Genomic DNA, 22,567 nt, shown 5'->3' with positions numbered 1-22,567 from the left:
GAAAAGGCTGGCCAGTGTGAATTTTAAATGATGGTACAGTTCACAGGAAAAACTTGGGCTCATTTTGAGATGACCAAAACCAGGCCAAGGGAAACCTCTGGGTTTGGTCCCTGAAAAGTTTCAATGAGATTAGCAGGTTCATTTATCCTTTAAGAGCATTATGCCTGGGTTGGTAGCTTTTATTTAACGCAGCAATAGCAATAAACTTCTCTCATGGTTTTATCCCACCTGTGGCTTGCACTGGCATTTGACCAGAGATAAGATGATAAGATGATATATATTTATTTCTATGAAAAAGTGCAATGCAGAATTATATTCATCACTCTCTTGAGTAGATTAATAGTTACTATTTATTTTGATGTTCTCTGCTAGTAAAAATTTTTACGGCTGCCACATTTTGGAGATGAAAAATAGTGATTGTATATCATTTTGACTTGTCTCCTGTGGGGCCAGTTACATTTGCTTAAAATGTTAACATCTGATCTGTACTTCACCCACCATGTGGGAGATACAGGTATGTTGGTCGAGAATGGAGTTAACCTGGATTTGTTCTTTTATAGGTATCTTCAGAAGCTGGCCCAGCACATTTCATTCTTGGTGTTGTACTTACGTGAAAGTTTGTGGGTTTTAATAACACTTTTATTTGTAAACCCTAGCAACTGCCGTTTCATGCTCAACAACATTCATAACATGAATATACATCACAAGGCGCTTTGGTCCAAAGAGGTTCATAGAAAAGTGCATATCGGTTCTCACAGCTTACTGTCTCTTTTCAAGTCAAACTGTTTGAAAGGTTATTCCAAGGCACAGGAGAGTCATAAAATTTTCTTTTTTTTTTTTTTTTTTTAAATAGATGAATTTTACTTCTACATACAGAAGGCAGATAAAAGTAATTTCACCAGAAAGAAATGTTTTCATAGCTCTTCTTCCTGTGCATACGATTACTTTCCATTTTCCAACAAAATGCTTGGTGCGTATGACTGGAGTGACTCACGTAGTGCTTTTCTACAGTTGTCTGATCTGCATCATCCTCTGTAGAATGCAAACAGTGATGGATCTCACTGAAAGTGGGCTTATGCCCCATTTTTAAAATGAAACACAGATGTGCTGGATGCTTTTTGCCCTAAAACGTTTTCTTCTTTTTCTTTTGTGAAAAACAATAATGGTTAAAAGCAAGATAAGGGTAGAGAAAAGGCAGCAGGCAAAGAAGATTAATGGCTTCTTCTGAGAAACAAACAAGCAGAAGCTACACTGATTTTCTTGGTTGGGGGGATCGCAGACTGAATAGTCAGCAGGAAACCCGTTGTTGCTTATCAGGTTATTGTAAAATTTTATTGAAGGCTTTCCTTTTGAATCCGAAGTGAAGAATCCAAATCGGGGCTTAGATTTTTCTTCAGTCAGCTTAAATGCATAGTAGCCTTTAATCTTGACTTTATCAATGTAGTATGCTGTGAAGGGGAAAAAAAAAAGAAATAAATGTTGTTAATAAAACCTTGCATGACCTGCAAACCTGGTAATTAGTTCAGATTTCAAAAGATTAATCTATCAATTTAAAAAGCATAATTGCACCATAAAATATTTACACTTACTGCTTCTAACAATACTCAGCTCCCACTGTCTTAATTAAGTAGGAACAGTGCACCACTGTTTTAAAAAAAAAGTTAGAATTTGGGAATTTTCTGGACCTACTCTGTGAAAGCTGGATTTGAACAGGGTGAGAGCTGGGAGCTTGCTCTCCTGGGAAAAGCCAGAGGCTGCTCTTTACTGAACCCAGCTGCGATGACTAAGGAGCAGCAGCTGCTCATCTGTGCCATCAGAGGAACTGTCTGAAAATTCCTGCCCTGCTCCAAACCCAGCTGCTCATGACTGTATGTCATACTGCTGCATACAAGTGTTGGGTGAAAATACTTTAACAAAATCATAAATAGCAGTCCTTGGTGAGTAAACATCTCTCCAAGTCATGTGTAAGCAGAAAGTATAGTGGGGGATGTGACCCAGATGAAGCAAGAACATTGTAAATTGGAGGGATCTTTCTGTGAGTACTATAAAGTATCACGTTATCTGAAAATTAAAATGGGAATACTATGATGAAGTGCCCCTTAAACAACCTTTTCCTTTAATAACTTATTTCCTTTAATAATTTATTGTTCTTTTGTTTGCAATGTGAAATTAGCATGGAAAATAAGTCAGCAAATGCTCATTAGTCCTATAGTAATTGAGAAAGAGCTAAGCACTGGAGGGTGAATGGTCTGTTTCTTGTCGGTGTCTAAAAGTAATCTGAAGCCATGCTTAGCCGTGAGGAAGACCTGTCTCATTTTTTATGTAGCTAGCTCCTAGATAGGAGAAACCAGGATACGTAGACTATGTGTGGGGACAGGTGCCTCAGAAGAGCTTTTAGATGCCCCACGTCCTGATCGGGAAACTCGCTCGTGCTTGCCAATAGGGAATAGCGAGTGCAAGGAAGTATTGTACGTCTCGTTTTGGCTGTATGGTTCAGGTACCGAGGCCCTTCTGGTATCCTGTGGCTGCTTCCCTTTTAACATTTGGTTGGAGGAAGAGGGAAGGGAGGGGTGAGGTCCCTGCAGCATTTCTCATACAACACACTATTGCTGAAGATAATTGCCTTGAACATTTTTGTCCTCTACCTCCATAATTGTTACTAATTTTTCTCTAAAGTGAAGAACTAGATTTCTGTAGGTGCACAGGAGAAAGCAACTAGTGGAACAGGAACTAGAGTTTGACTCTCCCTTCCTCCTTAAAAATCTGGTGACATGCTGTATTTTTTCTGTATGTCCCTCCAGGTCTCCTTGAACTTGCTTGTGTTTTCCTGTTCAATGACTCTAGTTCAGCAGCAAGTAAGGAGGCTCCCACCTTTCTTTGTAGAGTAGAAATTAGAGTTGCCTCTTGGGAGTTGTTAGTCTGAAGTGCCATCTCCTACTAACTTCTGAATAACTCCTCTGCTGTATATGCATGCCCAGATGGCTTCTCACATGGTTTAAACTGGAAGCAGCTGTGGCTGCGTTTCACGTGGGGCTTGATGCCCTTGCATTGTGTTGTACCTGCCCTGAGCGTGCCTGCAGAATCGGGCCCCTCAGGAGTCTGAACGCTGATGGCCGGTTCCTGCATCTCAACCAGAGCTGCTTGCTCTGTCTGGGGCAAGTCTTAGGTGCTTGCTTAAGGAATGCCTGGGTCTGTGCCATGGAAATGGCTCTGGGGAACTTGAATCTATCATGTACTCACCTTTTAAAACCTCTTGTATGTATTTTCCCAAGTAATAATTTCTAAGTTCATCATTGTCTAAGGACTGGTCATCTATTCCGTTTGCTGTGATGTAAATATCGATGTCACCGTAGGTTTTTTTAATCCACTTGAGAACTTTGCGCAGTCCCCACGGCACCACTGCCAAACGGGAAGGGGAGCTCAGGCAGGTGATATCCTGCAGAAACTGGATGTCACGATCAAATTCATACTGGCTCCCATTCTGAGGTTCGTGAATCACAAACCTGGTGGTGAAATGATTCAGTGCGTAAAAGTCAGCTGCACCTTTGACGAGCTGCTTTTCCTCGCTTGTGAAAGATGGCAGCAAAGAGTAGGAGAGGCCTTTTCTGTTTTTAAAGCCAATGTATTCCCTCATGGTAGCTGGATAGTCCCCAGTCTTAAATATGGGATCGGCAAACCAGCCTATTTCAAACTGAAGAAACCTGTTGGCAGCTTTTGAATGAGATTCAAAGTAGGGGTTGGCAGGCTCAGCCCAGTCTGAATGCAGGGACAGGGACACTTTGCCATACTGAAAGGTCCGGAACTGCTCATCGTATATTTTCCAGGCCATGGCATGCGCTAGTAATAAATTGTGTGCTGCCCGGTATGTATCATTGCTGCTCCTATTGTAGACATTGCTTAGCCGGTTAGGCTCGTTTATTGTAATCCAAAGTTTAACCAAATCGCCAAGTTCCCGAAAACATAAAGCGGCATAGTCTTGAAAAGCGTAGGCAGTAGACTGGTTCAACCATCCTCCTGTCTGCAGCAAAGGACCTGGCAGGCCCAGGTAGGCGTGAGTTGGATAATATAAGGTGACCATGGACTCAACATTGAGTTTCAGTACTTCGCTAATCACACATCTGTAATACCTAAGAACTTGCCTGTTGACCACAGACAAATCTCCATTGGGTAAAATTAGGGACCAGTCAAGTGCAAATCTGTAATGGGTGACTTTCATTTTGTCCAGGAGGTCAAGTTGCTTTTTAATACTGACAAAATCCGTGCACTGTGCTGGTCGGGTTTTTAGCTTCACCCCTTTAACTTTGTGCAGGAGCCCGTCTCCCGTGACGTTCCAGAGGTACAGGCTGGAATCACAGAATTGCGGTGAGGAAGCCACGGATTCTGCCTGTGCAAATAAAAACGGTATGTTACAACAGTTTAATTAAATGAATGCCTGCTTGTAGTCTGCATTTCTGCCTGTGTTTGGCTGTAGGATTAGTGCTGGATGTCAGAAGGTCCCGCTTAGATGCTCCAAGGGGAAGAGGATAACAGACTCACCTACATGGGCTTTGTCTGTCCTAGCGGTTGTCTTACCCGTTATGTTCCTTCAGCTACGGAAAATATTAAAATTGCACTCTGTATTCAGCTACACGCTGGCATTTGCCCTGCCACCAGCCTACACGGCATGTGTTTTCACACAGATACACCTCCCGGATCGAGTTCACTCTGTGGTCATGCAAACAGCAGCTCTCGGGCAGCTGGCAGGAGCGCGGGGCGGTACGAACAAGCACCGGGGGGTATACAAGGCAGGCACGGGTTATTTTGGCACTGCTGCTGAGATCAACCTTGTGAAACTGCGGCATAGTGTTCCCTGGTCTTACTGGTAGTCCTTCGGCCTACGTAAACATCTGACACAAACAGCTTGTAGTGTTTAATATCAGTTATATCTTTACTATCATCTACTAGTTAACAAGGTTAGCACAGGATGTATCCTGTGTAGCACAGGATAATTTTTTACTATTCCAATTTTTTAAAAGATTTTTTTTGGTAGGATTTGTGATACAATAAAGTGAAGTTCAAAATATTTAGATTAAATCTGATTTTTTAAAGAAAATGCACTTTTCCATGCTGTATATTTCCTCAGAATGATTAACAAAGTATATAGAAGCTTTACTTTTTTCTTTTCTTATGGTTGTCAGTGAACAGGTTAAATTACAGAGTTTTGCTGTTATTTTTTGAGGCTGATGTTGGTCATTGGACTATCTTTCCATATGCGATGACAAAAAGAGTATCCAACACTGGCCATGCATATGGTTAGCTTATCTGCCACATTTACAGTAGAAACAGATGCTGTAGGAACCAGTTTTGAAAAAAGGTGGTATGATCTGTTTTCAAACGTGAGCTCAGATGATAAAGGCCATATGTGCTGATGTTAGTTATTTTCATCTGTGGTATAAGTCTTTTTAAAGAACAGCTTGTTACCCACTTGTCTAAGTGGCACTTAGAGCCTGGCTCAACCCAGGAATCTGTTTCTGCCTTGTTCAGTAGCTTTAGACGAGACCTCGAGCCCACGGGTAGCTCTGCTGCCGCCATCGGAACCACCTTGTCCCTGCCCTGTGCCACCCTCTCCGTCGCGCTGTCGTAGGCATCCCTATGGCCACACTGCGAACTGGATTGGGAAACTCCCCTGGTTGAAAAATAACCCAGGAACAATTGGTTGGGGGTCAACTTCTTGGTCCGAAATTTCCTGCCACGTGCAGACGCAAGCAGAGGGAAGGCGAGGGAGGGCCGGCCTCGGAAGGGCTCCTGCAGAGGGGTCTGCTGCTGCAGGAGTACCCGGCACTCTGTGACTCGCTCACCCGAAAACCTGTGAAGTACCTAAAATTGATCCTATGCAATTATGGCTAGGCTTAACTTCTGTTCGCAGTGTGTATTGAGATTCCTGAATGAAAGGTGCTGTACACAGTCATTTATTCACGCAGCAAAGTGGTTGATCGCTCTGCATCCAGCGCTCTTCCCAATATTTTACGCTTACCTTGAGAACAGACTCGGTGATACCCCAGGAGAAGTCACAGGAGAACTGAGCTTGCAAGCTTGGGGTAGACTCCCTTGGGAAGAAGCCATTTTCTCGTATGATCTGTTTATAATAAAGTGCAGATGACTTGGGAATCCTTTCCTTTTTTTCGCTTTTGAAATCTACGTAAAATAATCCGCGCCTGATGTTGTAAGCATGTTGCCATTCAAAGCCGTCAAGGAGTGACCAGGCTGTGTAACCAAACACATCTATGTTGTCGTATTTAATAGCTGTGTAAGAGAAAGTAACATCCATGAGTCTTATATTTAGGACTCTAACATATATACGGGATATTTATGAGAAAGGTCTATTCACTTTGAAAATCTTGAGGGTTTTCTCAGCACTCATAGGGTTATTGGCCCATTGTAATTCACTGCAAAACTGTGCCAGATGTTATGTATCTTAGTCCTTATTCATTGAAAAAATACTTAGATCACTAGTTCCTTAAGAAATTAAATTACTGTAGGATGCTTTATTTCTGCTCTGAGCAAACATGAAATATTACACCACATCCAGAGTTTAAGTTGCATTTGATGATTTGCAGGTAATATATACCAATAAAATTAGAGAATCATGACTAAAAATTAAGGGTGTAACAGTTGATCATCTAGTTTGTGACTTTGTATTCGTCATGAAGCTAAAACTCTCTACCTTTATTTGAAAGATCTCTGCAAGCTCTAACATTTAGGAATGTCTATTCAGCTTCTAAATTGAAAAATTAAATGTGTCGGTATGGGACATGTAATGACTTTAGAAGAAGCTGGGTTGATGAACCCAGAGACTGAAGTGCTGGATTTATTCACAGAACGGGTGCAGCACATGCATGTTTCTTCAGTCAATCTTAATGCCCCTCCACCTTGCAAATAAGTATACATATAATATATGAGAAAGATGACAAAATGACTGCTTTCTTGAATGTGGAACCCAATTCACCATGGAGGGTAGCAGAACTTCCAAAGCAGCTTCTCACTGGACATCAACTAACAACAACGTTCGATACCCACCTACAGCGTGTGCCAGCTGGCAGCCTGGAAGAAAAAGTCCAAACTCCATGCTCAGTCATGTTAGCTGCCTGTCGCCAGCTTTAAGCTAGGAAATAATGCAGGATAACTCCTCACATTAACCTTATAAGGGCTGGAATATCAAGAGCAAAACAGTCACCAAGTGGGGTTACTGAGGATTTTGACACAGACAGACGGACAGCCATATTCTACCTGTAGTCCACTGAGAGTAAGCCAAGGAATAAAGATGAAGTACTCTGATTTAAAGCTCTATTCTCACCCAGCATGGCTTTGCCTTATTTTCTCAGGACATTGCACTTTGCATAATTTTATATTTCCACTGAACTTCTTTGCCTTAGTCACACCATGCTGCAACTTCAGCGGGAGACGGTTTTGCACAGTACTTGTATTCATGCAGCAGAGTAACAAGGTACCCAGCAGTTCTGTCTTAGTCAAGCATGATATTTTACTAGCTGCTGGATGAAGAAATCAGAAAGCCCAAGAGCTTGCAATGTAAGTATATGAGAAGCTGACAGGCAAGGCCAGAATACTGGTAAGGAGATGAGAGAATGTAAGGAAGCAACACCATGGCATGTGTTTTCAAGAAAAGCAACTTCTAAATATTGGGGAAACCATGGGACAAAAAATGTCTGAAAATATCAATTGCAAAACGCAGAGGTGGAGAATGATGAAGAGATAGGCCAGAAGGGCCTTGCAAGTAAAGATGAGTACTTCATGTCTGCGGTGAGGAAGGTTGAACAAATGGAAGTAGACATATAGGGACAGCATAAGTGACAACTGAGAAAAAATATTTTTTTCTAGAAGCATATTGAATGGATGGGGGCTAAGTTTAATTGTCAGAGCAAAAGATGCTGCAGTACTTGAGACGGTGCATGCCTAGATGAGAATTTTTGGCTGTTTAAATAGGTAGAGTAAAAAGCACTATTTTATCTATATTTTGTGGTAAGAAGAATTAATAGGCGGGTGATAGGTAGAGGTCCTGTGGATCTGCGTGAGAGCACGTTTGTAGCGTTGTCTGCAGTGACAGTGAAAGGAGCGGGCAGAAACAGAAGTCAGGATCCTCGCTGAACATTAGAGTGGGGATGAGAAAATCCTCCTAAAAGCCAAGGGGGTGGCTGGGGGCAGGAACAAGGGGCTGAAGGTAGGAGAGGTCAGGAGCCCTGTGTCACCCCAGAGGTGACATCCACACAAGCAGATCTCAGGGCATTTCTGTGTCTGCTATAGGTGGAGCCTTGGAGTCCTTCTGCAGAAGTAATAGTTTCAGTATTGACAGGCGTATGCATGCCCCTAAGAAGCTGTGGTTTCAATTGCATCCTTGTATCGTAATCGGGTTCAGTTCATTGCAATGGTGATGTTATACATCACATAGTTTTGTGACTCACGGTACTGTAAGACACAGACATACAATACAAAGTTTACAGCACTCTCCTTGAACACACACACGTGGAGTATAGTTCCTCATAGCCTGTTACACGTTACCTTAACAGCCACCATCCCATTATATGTTTTGAGGTTAACACGACCTAATTGATTTTGCTGCAAACAGCAAATTTATACCTGACTTCTCTGTAAGTAAAAATATGAAGATATGTTCCAAATGTTATTCCTGATCAGACAAATTAAAGTTTGCTTCACAAAAAATGCATCAGTTAAGAGATAATCCTGTATTTTGAAGCAGAGGTTGAAGTATCTGCATACATAAAAATGTTGATGACAATTCTTGAGAAGCAGTTATTGGTCGAACATTGACCAAGTATTTCAGAAGTGTGAATCCATGGATGGTTATTACAGCCAGGTCTGCTGTAGAGGATTCAAAAAAAGAACACACTATGGATTTTCTTATGTATGCGTCCTGAAATCTACCTGTTCCACACCTCCCAATCCAGGCCTGCACCTAGACTTTCCTGCTGTGTCAAGGCAGTATTTAAAATATCATAAACGAAATACTGGCATGTAACCTCCTCAAAATCTGGAAAAGGCAGGACATATCGCATAGTTGCACTATGTGAAGTTTACAATTTGAACCAATTTTAATTATATCTGGATAATCTTCAGTAGGAGCTTAAATGTTTGTTGGTGATACAGTACTTCCTGACTTGGTGTCAGAGTAAACAATTACTCGTGTTTTCCCTTTTTTGAGGATAAGAAAGGTTTTTGTAAGGGGTGCGAGCCATCCCATCACTGCAGTGTGGCACCAGCAGCGGGGCAGCCTGCTGGGAGGATGGCTCTCGGGACCAGCAGCTGCCCCTCTCCCAGCACCGCACCTACAAACTGGCTGAGGGGGAAAAGAAATACTGGTTTTGCAGAGGCTTTAGGTACGAACGGCGTTTACATTTCATACAAAATGAAATATTTTGCCTTCAGAGAGCACCCCTGTATGCTGGCTTTATGAAGGGAAAATACAAAGATTAAAAGTGTGTCTTTAAAACATATTATCTCTGTTTGGCATGTAATAATCCTGAAGAATGATCGCCCTTCTCCTGCTGATTTCCTTCATGCATATTACGTTGGAGTAGGATGCCAGCGTGGCAATGACAGCCTGTAGTCACTGTCTTGTTTTCCTGCTGTCAAAGTATGTACCTGCACAAAGGTTTTACAGTTGGGCTACCAGCAGTGAAAAGTGATACCCAATGGATTTGTTTTCATTAATATCTGACCGTTTTGCACTTACGTAGTTTTAAAATCCAATGCAGATGTTGGACTTTAGCTTTCTGGGACAGGGACTATGGTTTTTTTCTGTGTTTGTACAACACCTAGCACCAGTAGATCCTGATCCATGACTTGTACTCATGCAGTATACATAATTAATAATTAACTTAGTTGCCATTATCTCTTTTAAAAAAACGATTAAATCATTACAGAGCTAAATATCAAATGATCTGAAAAAGCCCTCAAAAAAATCCAACAACTAACTTGTTCACAAACCTTGTAAAACCTTATTAATGAAGTTTTTCATCATGTAGATGGCTGTGGTGTCATCTGTTTTCACATGGCTGTCAGTGAACCAGCCATTCTCTGCAATCAAGATTCGAGGACTGTTGTATTCCAGTTTAATCCAGTTCAGTACTTCCCTCAAATTGAGTGACAAATTTTGTCCCATTTTTGGTAGAGTGTTTGGAGGTTTAAAGTTATTAGGACCAAAGGAAAACGCAAAGAAGTCAGCTGTTCCCTTTATGTAGTTTTTCTCGTCCTCAGTAAAGCGTGGCAAAAACGAGAATTCATTTTTCAGTTCTTCTGGATAATCGCCGTCCCCATGGATGGGTTTAGCAAACCACCCGAGTACTCTCTCCATAGACTGCTGACATTTAGAAATGTCCAGAGCATCCTCTGATTTGTTAGGTTCGATCCAGTGGGATCCCAATACTATGGACATCATCCCCTTCTGATATGGTTGAAAGCGTTTTTTGTAGTTATGCCAAACTTTTGCATGAGCCTATGAGAGAAAAATAGCATTAAATTGTAACTCTCTAATAAATCTCCATGTGTGTTGGCAGCTAGACACGCAGGTCGCTGCATCTGATTCACTGCAGACTTCTACAGAAATATTAACAAACAGTTAAAGCACGCTAGTTACCCTACACACGGTTGGAATGGGCAGCGACTGTCATACTGCAAGGTACCTTGAGATGATGGTAATGCTCAGTATCTCACGTGCACTGTTCCTGTGATACATGAGGGCTGTGGCTTTTTGCCTTTTGGGTCTACATTTCCCGCGAGGTCCCAGCAGGGATGTGAATAGCTGTTACATGGACGCTTTGGGACTAAACAGCTGTTGATGGTGGGATTTGAACTCCGTGATCTAGATGGTCCCATCTAGCTCTTTGTCAAGCAGTGATTGCTGATACCATTAAAATTTTAAACCATCCTTACAATTGTTCCATAAATTATGCATCTCAAATGATGTTTTCTTTGTCAGTGTTGGCTCTGTGCTACTAACTGCTCTGTGTATGGGGGTTACCTGGGTTTACTCTGATCAAACCACATCCACCTCACCCCTCTTCCTGGGATACACTTCCATTTGTTTTAGTTTGGCCTAATCATATGAGTAAGTGTTCAGTTTTTGATATCTGCACAGCCCCTAAATGTAAAAACTTGGAGAAAGGACCCAGCTGCAAAGTTTGAACCCAAATGCCAAGTTGCACAGTTCTATGTAAGAATTTTGATCCACGATTTTAGTTAATCTCTTTGAAGCTGCTATAATAATAATTTTTCTGACAGTACATGCAACAGGAATGAACCTTATTCATTTTAAGTAGAGAGCAACAACACTTTGGTTTTAAAAGGAAATTTGGCAGCAGTATCTCATAAGATCTATCGGGTCTGGCGTGTTTTAGTACTCATAATCGGCCAAATATTGACTGCCCTAGGACAGACAGAAGTTTTGTTATTCATGTTAGTGACAATGAAAGTCTACCTTGTATCACATCTTAATTCCATTTTTCTGATTATCATCATGTTTTAGAAAGCTTAACATCGTCACACACCAGAATTACCTTCAGATGTCATGTTGTTAATTACTTAAAAAAGAGAATACAGCAGTCAACATTGACATGAAAAAAGGACTACCTGGGAGCCTGAGGAACCACTAGCATTGTCAGAGTCCCATGGAAAAGGGGAGAGCTAGGGTGTCAGAGAGGGGTGACTCTGGATCGCAGCGTGAAGCACACCAGAGGATCCGACACAGGGGAGGGGAGCTGACCTCTCCCAGCTGAGGAGTTGTCAAGTAACTCAAGGTTTACCTTATTCCTGAAGTGTGGCTTTATGCTCTTAAGCTGGAAAGAAAATAACTGTTTGCACCCAGAAAAAACATTGAGAAGCATTGTGAAACACTTAGAGTGCCGAGTTAGACCGACATCATTACCAAGCCAAACAGCATTGCTTACCTTTGACAATAATTTCAGTTAATTTATCTGGAAACACACAGCCTTGACAGTTTAAAAAAACAAAAGACCTGATGCCAGGTAGATATTTGGTTAAGCTAGGGAGTACCGAAGAATTACAGTTTGTGAAATTTTGTGTATCAGTTGTTTATGGTTTCTAAGGTCATGCTCGTAACATTTGTTCAAGGTCTGCCTTTGAAAATACTGATAAAGTAACATTAACCTTTGAAATGCAGGTTCTGTAGCTGAAAAAAGAAGTCAACAAAATTGTACTCATGAGGCAAATTGCAAGATACAGTTAAAATATTATAAAATGGATTTCTTACTGGTCTCATCAGAAAATTTAAGTGGCCAGTGCCACCTCCTCAGTTACCCTCACTGTCCCCTCCCAAAGGTCCCTCCAGCCCGGAATGGCTCCTGGGGTCAGGCTTGCTTTGTTCTCTGCCTCTAGTGATTTCTCACCTAGTTAGTATATTTTTTTTCCCCAGACACGGGCTACTAACACCACTGTTTAATTGGAGGTATATGGTTGCGTTGGCTCAACAAGAAAAACCCTGCTGAAGTCAGCTGTATTATGCACAGTGCCAAGCAGCATGACAATAGCACCAGGTAAATCTTAGCAATCACACACTTCTAGGTGAAGTGGAGAAAGATGGCTTTGCCAAAACCCAACTAATTAGAATGCATTATTGACAGGTAAAAGACAAGAAGCGACAACTCATCGTATTCATACGCACCTTCAAGAGGTTGATTAGAAGAAAGTAAAGTTACTATTAAAAATATTGTCTCCAGTAGAGAATACAGCCACAGGTATAATTCTACAGGAGTAGACCGCAAGTACAAGTAAGTGTATTTAATATGAGTCAAGATAGGATCCCCATACACAACTTCATATGTGTCACTGATGACTCTTAATTCTGAAGGTTAACTCTATCGAAAAAAAATTGTCACTCTGTCTATAGCAAGGGTTTTTACAGACGTAGTAGTAGACACAATAGCATTTGCTTGCCTATAATTCCGTTGTGAGTTGTTAATTATCTGTAAAGCAGCTTAACATTCTCAGATGGAAGGCATTCACTAAGTGCAAACTATTGTTGATGGAACCAACTGATTAATATAATTTGTTTTGTAAGACCACCTTTGAAACAAACATCAATTTAAAAGCTGTATCATACATCAAATTGACTATTTTGAGTAAATCTTGACTAATCTTTTTTTCAGTTAGAGTTTAATCCCTAATCTTTCACTTTCCTTGTTAGATCAAGGACAAATGTCAAGGCTAAGTACACAGTGAAAGCAGGATCAATATTGTGTATTTATTCTAGATACATATGACATTAATTTCAGCATATTTTCTTGGTATTAATACAGAAATTATTCTATAGACTTGAAAGTCACAGAGAGTGCTAAGTCAGTTAGTATTAACCCTGTAAAAAGGCCAGATAAGTCAATTTAATAAAATCAAGACAACAGTATTGTTCTCTCTTCTTGAAATAGTCTCATACTCCTCCAAACTCTGATCCTGTAATTTATCATGTACATACGCAAAGAGCTTACTATTGAAAGACCACTACTTTCAAATTCTTAAGATATGTTAAAGTCAAGCAATTTTTCTTGAATGTCTCAGGAATGAGCACACAAAACAATGTCAGGGGTATATGGAGTTATTTTAGTGTGCTGAAGAGCAAGAAGATTTAGGAAAACTACAATTAAAAAAATGCTAATAAAATGATTCTGGCTTTAATTGTTTGGTTTTTAAACCGTGAAGAGCTAGAATACAGGGTCTGATGACGATGGTGTTAAACACCACTTAGAAGAAGGGCGGGTGTGTGTGGTTTATTTGAGAGTATTTTTATTTGAGAGTATTTTTCAGTTCAAGGCCCTTTTGGTCTGTGGTAAAGATGCCACGTAGTCAGTAGAGCTAAAGCCCTTATTTTGCAAACTGACTCTGAAGCTCAATCCTTGTGAAGGAAAAAAGGGGTCTTGAGATGTAGGCAACTAAATGTCTAAGAAGGTGGTTTGAAGGCTTTGTTAGGTCTTTGGTCTGTTAGGTGTTAGGTCTAAGAAGGTGTTTGAAGGCTTGTGCTTTGAGGCTTTACTAACAAATTTGTTGTATGCTAGCCGTCTTGCATTTGGATTGTGTTTTTCCTGATGATTTCCAAGAAGTGTAAGAAAGCTAACCTGAAAATAACAAATCACACAAAAAAAGTGTAAATCAGTGCTGAATTTTACATCATCACTGATGGCTGCTACTGTTTGAAAAATCTTCCAGCAAAGACATTTACAAGCATAGACAATTCTGCTGCCCACCCTAGAGCTGTACTTGATGGAGACAGATTTCCCTCCGCCTGCAAGAAATACGGGCACTGGTGTAGCTTCATCTTTCTAGATCCTGAGGAAAGAAGGCCCCTTTGGAGGAAGGGAAGAAAGTGTCTGGTTGGACACAGAGATAAGAATTATTCCCCATTCATTCTGTGGAAATTTGTTTTTAAGGAGAATGAATTATGGGACTTCTCTGGCACATGCTCATCCAACGATCCCAAAAGCAGCAGTGTCTACAGAGAGATCCTGGCATAGTGAGAGCTACTGAAGAGCTGGGAGTAATGCAGCTGGGCACAGAGATGAACCTGATCTGTGACAGATCTATATGGAGACACCATGTTTGAAAGGGAATTTATTGCCTTTTCCCAGTATGTGATATGAAGGTGTGTCCATGAAGAAAATTTTGAGGGAGATCTTATTCTGACAGTTTTCTCCTGGGCTTTTCTGCCAGATGGAAAGGAGCGTGAATGATCTTTAACAGGAAAAAAAAAAAAATCCCCTTTCTGCCTGTTAGGTAGCAAAGGCAGAACTGCCTGGAGGGCACTGATATGGAGGACGAAAAGAAGACAGCTTGGTTTGCAGTTTGTGATCTTTACAAACCTCAATCTAAGTACAAAAGAACATAACTAGATCCAGAGAAAATGGTAATAATATATCAGGTATATATCTCATTTAGCTCCATCCACAGCGATTCATCTGCTTTATATTTTCTTGCTTCTTGTCAGATTTATTTGCTGTTAAATCAAAGAAATCAATCTAATTTTTCTGTGTGCAGTTTTTTCCTTCTCTGCCTCAGTATGACAGCTGCCTCAGGGGCAAGCTCATAGTTTTTGCATCTTAGTTGATGTGTCTTTCAAATGTCGCATGGCAAGTTACATGTTATCACTAATTGTTTTCCGATGTTGCTTTTGTGAAGTACAGTCTCCTTTAATGAAGAAAGGAGATACACTTTTGACGGCCGCTCTCCCACTGGTGTCAGATTCCACATGCTCCTCGTGTTAGTGGTAATGATCATACAGTTGTATACAGATTTATCTAAGTGAACCCCTTAGCAATTTATAATTGATAAGCGTCAAACTTCAAATTTCCTATTCATTTCCATGGAAGTCTTATCAGGTCCTTTAAAATGATCAGTAGCAATTATTACCCTCTGTGTATGAAAAGCATACATAGTAACATGCAAATATGTTTTTTAAATTGAAATTTTGGGGATTATTTTCCCCATGTGGATCTCCTAAGCACCTGCTTAGCAGCCTTGGCCTCTGCGTTCACTAGCCCTCTCTATGGGTCTTGAATAGCAAGACCCATGTAAAAGGCAGGGCTGTCTCTTAAGTAGATGTATCTGGGGCATTCCCTTAAGAGGATGCAAGGCACAGAAGGAAAGCACATGCACTGCTGACACAGCATCTGCAATGCCTTGTGCTAGCCAACACCATAGGGCTCTGGGGCTTGATGAAGACAGACCAATCCTACTTTTGTTGAAAACCCTTAATAAGATAATTATCTGCCTAATTACCTACCTGAATTCATTCACAGAAGCAGATAATTTTTTAATCAGTTCTAAAATGCGTGGACTTTTTCCTTATGCCAGCCAATTATTTGAGTTTTAAGATGTTGGATTTCTTTAGTCTACTAAAATTGATAGTTTAAAATTAAGAGAAATGTCTTCAGCCCTCTTCTAGAGATGCAAAAATCTCCAGCAACTTTCAAACTGTTCTTACAGTAAAATAATCCAAAGTCCAAAAAAGCAGAGATTTATGGTTTGTTATATTGTTTGTGTGACTCTATGAAACTTAGCTTCAGTTTATGATTTATATATCACATAAAAGCACTCCTTTATATAAATGGTGATTAGTTCTCACAGCACCGCAACTGCAACAGCGCACTGGTAAATGAAACTAAAAGTAGGACTCATGAGAAAGCCTCATTTAGTTTATCCAAAAGTACTACAAAAAGGCTTGAGAATGATTATTCGGCAATTTGCGATGTAACAGAGTGGGGGCCAGACTAGTTAACAGATTAAACCTGGTTTTCCTGCTCAGCGTATTTCATGGGTGGACCTGGTAATGTACATAGGATGGCACGGACAATATTGTCTTTCAACAGCCTGTCCAAAAATGCCGCCCTGACAGGGACAAGAACGTGGCTCTTCCTAAAGCCACTGACATAAATGGGAATCTTTTCAACCACTTTAACAGGCTCTGCCTCACACTGCCAAAACCTGACATTTTTGTTGGTCTTTTATTTTTGGGAGGACATTTTTGGTTTGCAGTGGTAAGTTGGAAGGTAGCCACAATACAATGTCTGAGAAACTGATTTCATATACCAGTCCTGAAATAAAAAGCCATGTGAAATCTCTTTAAAGAGAGATTCTTATAACATTCCCTGCGTCTCAAAGGGGAGACATTTCACAACATCTGAATCCTGATTGTGCCTCAATACATTATATTAACATGGTATTGTCAACAATTCTAAACAAACTGAACATTTAGATACCCACAAACATCTTTGAGAAAGATTCTGGCTAGTTGGCTTGAAACATATAATACCACCTATGACTTCTGCAGAATGACTGGTTTTAATTACATTTCATTAAGAAAAAAAAATTATATATATGTAAGAAGAGTTGACTCATGTTGACTGGTACCTCAAGAGCTTCCATTCCACCTCCAACCCCAAACATCAAACTCTAGTTCCTCAAATACATTACAAGTTTGAGATTCTTCATGAAGACCTAAAATCCTCAGAAATTTTACAGTGCCACAGGAGAGGTCTGCTAAGACATTAGGTGATGTTCATGGGGCTGTAAGAAAGATACAACATGAAAATAATTTCTGCCCACTTAATGGATTGTATGTTGCTGAAAGTCTCATTAACTCTTTCATTGAGGTGATTTATTTTATACTCAGATTCACAGACTTTAAAACTAGAATCAACTATCAGATCAAGTCTGAGAGTTAAATAATACTGACCAAGGAACTTAGGTCAGTGATTTGTGTATCAGAGCCAGCTGTGCTTGGCTTCCTGGAACACCCGATTGATTCTTCAGCAGAGGCGTTGCTCTCCGTGTGCTGTATGCTGTTTACATGGATTTTACAGAGTGGGAAAATGCAGAGACTGCCTAGTTGGTACCCCAGTTTTGACTGTGCCACTCAGAAATGAAGGCAAGAAATGCAACAAACTTACGTTGTACCTTTTATGTGTATTATATCAAATATATTTTATATAGCACTTCAAAATAAAAAGAATGATTGAGCATCTGTTCTCTCTGAGATGCTTCACAAATCTCTATAGTTAAATCATTCTTGCGCCAAGTCTGAAATCAGTTAGTGACTCAGGATGCTCAATGACTTTTCTATGTGTAAAACTTCTCTTGATGGCAGTGTGAATTTTCTGAAAAAGGAGGTTCTGCAGGTTCAAGCCCAGAAGCAAATGCAAGAAATAGAAATGGTCAGTTACAGAATATTTTTAACTACTCTGGCAATTAAGTTTTTTCCCACACACATACTTCTTTCTGTAGGACAAATACATTCAGATTTATTTGTTAATTATATTTATAATGTATGGAATTACATTTATAATGTATGGTAGGTAGTAGAAAAATCCTCTTTGTGACAGCTAGGAATAGTTTGAGCAGGGGGAATTACACTAGGACAGTGACCTGCTCTGTAAAGTATTTTGAGCCCTACAGATGAAAAAAAAGCTGTATTGATATTAATTCTTATCTTAAACTGCTGTTATTTGAAATTGTTTTAAATTATAGCAAGAGAAAATAAGAATATAAGCTCCTATGCACAGGAACTAGCTACTCTGTAGAATGAAATTAATAATCTATCAGAGGAGATACTGTAAACTCTGTAATGCTGTTGAGAATACCATGAACGTCTTGCACTTTCTCCTTAAGTCCTTAGTCCATTTCAGACTTCTCTTTTTGTCCTTCCCAAAGAAAGAATACCATGAACTGAGGACCCAGTACTGCAGCTGTTGAAGCTATTGATCATGGGATCAAGCCTTTTGGATGTGTAATTCTGTAGAAGACAGCTGATAAATAAAATAAGACTGACATAAAAATTAAAATGCTGAGAACATCAGGGAAATCATGTAATTTTGAAACTCTCAAATACTGAAGGGGACATTTGTTTTCGTTCAAACCCAAGAACTGCTGACCTTGCTAGTTCAGCGATAAACATTTTGCAGTATGATCTTACGAAGCTAAAACTTTATATATATATATATATATATATACTGTATTTATAGATACATACTCTATTGCTAGTGGAATTGATCCAATATGCAAACGTAAATTTCATTTTAAACTAATAGATTTGTCATTTCAGTGTAGCCAAATGAATGGTCATGTCAGTGTGTTTAACTAAGTGAAAAGAATAAAGAAGGAAAATCGTGCTCTTTAATAGCCAGATTTTGTAGGCAAAACCTAGTTTAAATAAAGTATAAACAAGCACTTTAAAACAAATAATTACTGAGTCAGCTGTTCTGACAACAACAATAAAATCAACATGAGGATTAAAAAAAAGACAGCCTTAGCTAAGTGTTATTTCTTGGTGTTTTCACATTCCTTGATTTTTTTTAAAATTTTGACTACATGATTGATTCCTCCCATCATTTCCCATGGTGGTGCAAGATCAGTTTGTAAAATCTTACTGTACTGTACCTTGATCAAATTGTGTCCTACAGAGTAGACGGCTGTTATTTTCCCTCTCTCTCCAGGAGCATGAATACCTGTGCCATACCCATGCCAAGCAACTAAATACGGATTGTGGATTGTAATCCAGTACTTAACACGATCCCCAAAGGTCTGGAAGCAAAAGGTGGCATAGTCATTGAAGATATCAATTACTGATTCATTTTTCCATCCTCCGTATTTTTCTTGTAGCATCAAGGGCAGGTCCCAGTGGTACAGCGTAACCACAGGGTCAATATTTTTGTAGAGCAGAGAGTCAATAAGGGTGTTATAATACTGGAGTCCTTTTTCATTGGGAGCTGCTACCACTCCAGTAGGAAAAAGCCTTGACCATGAAATTGAGAACTGGTAAAAAGTAACTCCCAAAAAATCCAGAGCAGACAAATCTTTGTCCAACAAGGTGTAACTGTCACTGGAGGCATCTGTGCTGTCAGCACCCCTGAACTCCGAGTGGACGAAGCTGTCCCAGACGGAGGAGCCTTTCCCGTCCTTCCTCCAGCTGCCTTCCACCTGGAAAGCCCCCGTCCCTACGCCCCAGAGAAACTCTTTGGGGAACGTGTCATACAAAAACATCTGTGTTTCACTCACGGGGCTGAAGTGGGGGTCCTTTTTCCACACAGATCTTCCCTCTCCAGCAAGCCCAGTAACTATCCTTATGAAAACTAATGTCCAGAAAGCAACAAATCTCTCCAGCTGCTGGCCACACATTATGCTGGTTTACAGTGCCAGTGTTAGAAGTCAGATTTCTTGCACTGACGCTGAAAAAAATCCATTCATTTGCTGGAGTCCCCGCTGTGCAGACTGTCTTCATTTGCCACAAACTGCTGGAGTGTCTTATCAAAGCTTCACTAAAAGCTTGTGATCGTAAAAGCCCTGTCAATGATTAGCCTGAACTGTGAGACCTAAAACGGGTGAGAGAATGGCGTAATTTTTAGGGAGGTGGCCTCTGTATGAGCACTGAGACACATAGCTGGCTTCTTACTGCAGGAAAATAGGTTGCCTGAACAATGTAAATGCTAGTAACTAATTTATCATTATTTAAAGCTCGGTCATTCGGGTGGGAGAATATAGGTGACAGAGGGTGCTAAGAAGCTATCACACCCTTTATTCCTCGTATAGAAATATAATTCAGACTACATAGCCTCCAATTAAAAGGTGATTTATCCCATCTGTGTAATTGGATGGCTGGAAGGGCAGTGCATCATTCCTCAGTCCTGCCCTGCTCAAACATCCTATTTCTGCTGCAAAATTCTCCCTGGACTCGTGGGAAATTTTGTTGTGGACAAGAGATATACGCATATCCCACTAATTATATAAAAATGCAAAGCAAGCCAATATTTCTTTCGAACACATGCAACTGTTTTTCTATCCTATATAAAAGTCTGCTGTACAGCTCTGCAGTACAAAATTAACAGGGGTCTGTTCCAGTCCTTAAGCAATTTCCCTGGATTTCTTCAAATAAACACAATTAGCAAAGGTAATCAGCCCTAGAAGTTATGCAATATCATTTAATCTTTTAACATATTTCAGGTTATAGCAAAACTACATGTGTTGGGATATAGTCAATTTACTCAATACAGTAAGACTGATGCCTGCCATTTTTGCTTTTCTGGAGGTACAGTCATATAAAGTGTATCCACACGTAGACCACAGTTGCTGAAGAGATTTGCAGAACGAGAGAGCAGTGTAAAGTAACTTTACATGCAAGAAAGATACACACTGAAATCTGAACATGGGAACAACTTACCACCAAAGTATAGCACTCGACTTGGATGAATTAGCCCTGCTGGCACATAGGACATGAAAGTCCAGATGGACTGCTGGGCTACTGCTGCTTTACTGCTCCTGCTACCTATGAGAGCATGCTTGCAGCATTGCATAATGCCATTGAGACATACCTTTAGTTTAACAATAAAGCTGATTAATCAAGAGAAGATGGAAGACATTTTATTTATTTGTGTTTACGATAAACAACAAAACCTCAATTCATGTTTGTAAGCATTTCTCTGCAGCGCCTTTACAAGAAACAGTTTCACCACAAATGAAGAAGCAAGCCCCCAACTGACATCTTCTGCACTGCAGATCCCTGCTGGTGGGGTAGCCATGCATCTAACATGAGTCTGTCCCACAGAACAAACCCAGCACTCCCTCAGCTACCTGAAATAACTGATCCACACTTCTCAGCCAAGATCCTACCAAAGGCAGCATGGGAAAGAGAGTAGATAGGGACTGTACCAAGCTGGTCTACAGTATATACTGACATGTTTCTTTTTTATTCTATGGAATAGCATTTTAAAATGCTAATTTGGATAGCTATTGCATGAACATAATCCTTCTATTTTAACATTGAAAAGCTTTGATTGTATGTATCGTACTTTATGAAAGAAAACCCAAATACAAGTAAGTCATTATGGATGCCACTATACTTCTAAGGCAGTTAGTTACCATGATTACTGGATGTTCGAGTTAACTACAGCACTAACTACAGCAGAGTTAGTACCACTGGCAAATTACTGCAGACAACGCATTGCATCTGCATGAGATGTGACAGGTGCAGCAGATGCTTGTGCTCCCAGATGCTTGATCTGGACAGAGTTATGAACTGGATTTCTTTCCTTATTATGGATATGAGTGGGACCATGCTATAATCAAGGTTTGAAAATGTTTTCCAGTACAAGACTCTGAATCCAGTTTCTTTCTGCTTTGTCATATTTATGTCTGTTTGGGCTGTAATGTTACTTGATAAAGTTAAAGAGGAAACACTTTAACTGATGAGAGTCGTATAGTGACTTGAATTTGGAAGGAGGTTTTGATTAGCTGAGCAGAGTTGCAGAAAGGAAACACTGTGACTGTTGATTTGGAAAACGATTACCACAGAAGAGTGAGATGTGACCAGGAGATGTTGAGAAATGAGGGTGCAAAGGGAGGGGAAGAGGAAGGAATTAATTATTCTGCTAGCTCAAGCGGCAGAGTTGGTACAGACTCCAACCCTGATGCTGTACGTGGTTGTCAGTATGATGCTGCACAGTGGGATTTCCTGGCTCTGGCCATGCACTTAATGAATCTGGTTTCAGAATGAATCAAGGCTGGGAGAGGCTGTGGTCTCCAGGGCACTTGCCATTACTGTTAGAGTAGTTGGGAAGCCTAATGATTATTCAGTTCAATTCTTAGCTATCAAATTTCCTTTTCTATCTTTGCCTCTGCCAAGGCAAATGATTCAAATTGTGAAACCAACATTTCATTTGACCGCTGATGATGTATTCTCCTTGTTTTAAGGGCTCGGCTCTAAAACCTGGGGTTTGATCTGCAGAAATGATGAACACATTAGTTGAAAGGAGTTTTGAATGTCTGCAATGTTAGGCTGAGTATCCAAGCTAAGACACACTAATTCTGCCTAGATATGCAAACTGAGAGAGAGAAAAGACCTAAAGACAAAGTTCACTTAGAAAAAGTATAATGTTTACATTATCAGCTGCTCAGCTCTACCAGTGTTAGACGCTCAAAAAAGCACAACTTACGTAATTGCCCTCAACAGTGTGATGCAAATCAAGAACTTACCATTACCTTATACCTTTACCTTATACAGCAA

At 40.2% G+C, this 22,567-nt stretch overlaps 1 protein-coding gene and 1 long non-coding RNA gene across 2 annotated transcripts; one reads left to right on the top strand and one right to left on the bottom strand.

Annotated features, from left to right (window-relative positions):
- Window positions 1–1,086: 1,086 nt before the first annotated feature.
- On the bottom strand, window positions 1,087–19,732 carry KLB (klotho beta). The gene is made up of 5 exons (XM_075499189.1): window positions 18,949–19,732; window positions 10,000–10,507; window positions 6,014–6,282; window positions 3,241–4,384; window positions 1,087–1,448 (listed from the first exon to the last, which is right to left on the bottom strand). Exons 1-5 carry the CDS (start codon window positions 19,684–19,686, stop codon window positions 1,087–1,089), a joined length of 3,021 nt encoding a protein of 1,006 aa, XP_075355304.1. The 5' UTR covers window positions 19,687–19,732.
- Window positions 4,309–12,563, top strand: LOC142408619 (uncharacterized). Its single transcript, XR_012775358.1, has 2 exons — window positions 4,309–4,401; window positions 12,443–12,563. It is a non-coding gene; the product is annotated as an uncharacterized LOC142408619 (long non-coding RNA).
- Window positions 19,733–22,567: the final 2,835 nt, after the last annotated feature.

The sequence above is a fragment of the Mycteria americana genome, chromosome 4, assembly GCF_035582795.1.
Source record: "Mycteria americana isolate JAX WOST 10 ecotype Jacksonville Zoo and Gardens chromosome 4, USCA_MyAme_1.0, whole genome shotgun sequence".
In the NCBI taxonomy this organism is placed as follows: Eukaryota; Metazoa; Chordata; class Aves; order Ciconiiformes; family Ciconiidae; genus Mycteria; species Mycteria americana.
This window is presented reverse-complemented; position numbering and strand designations above follow the sequence as displayed.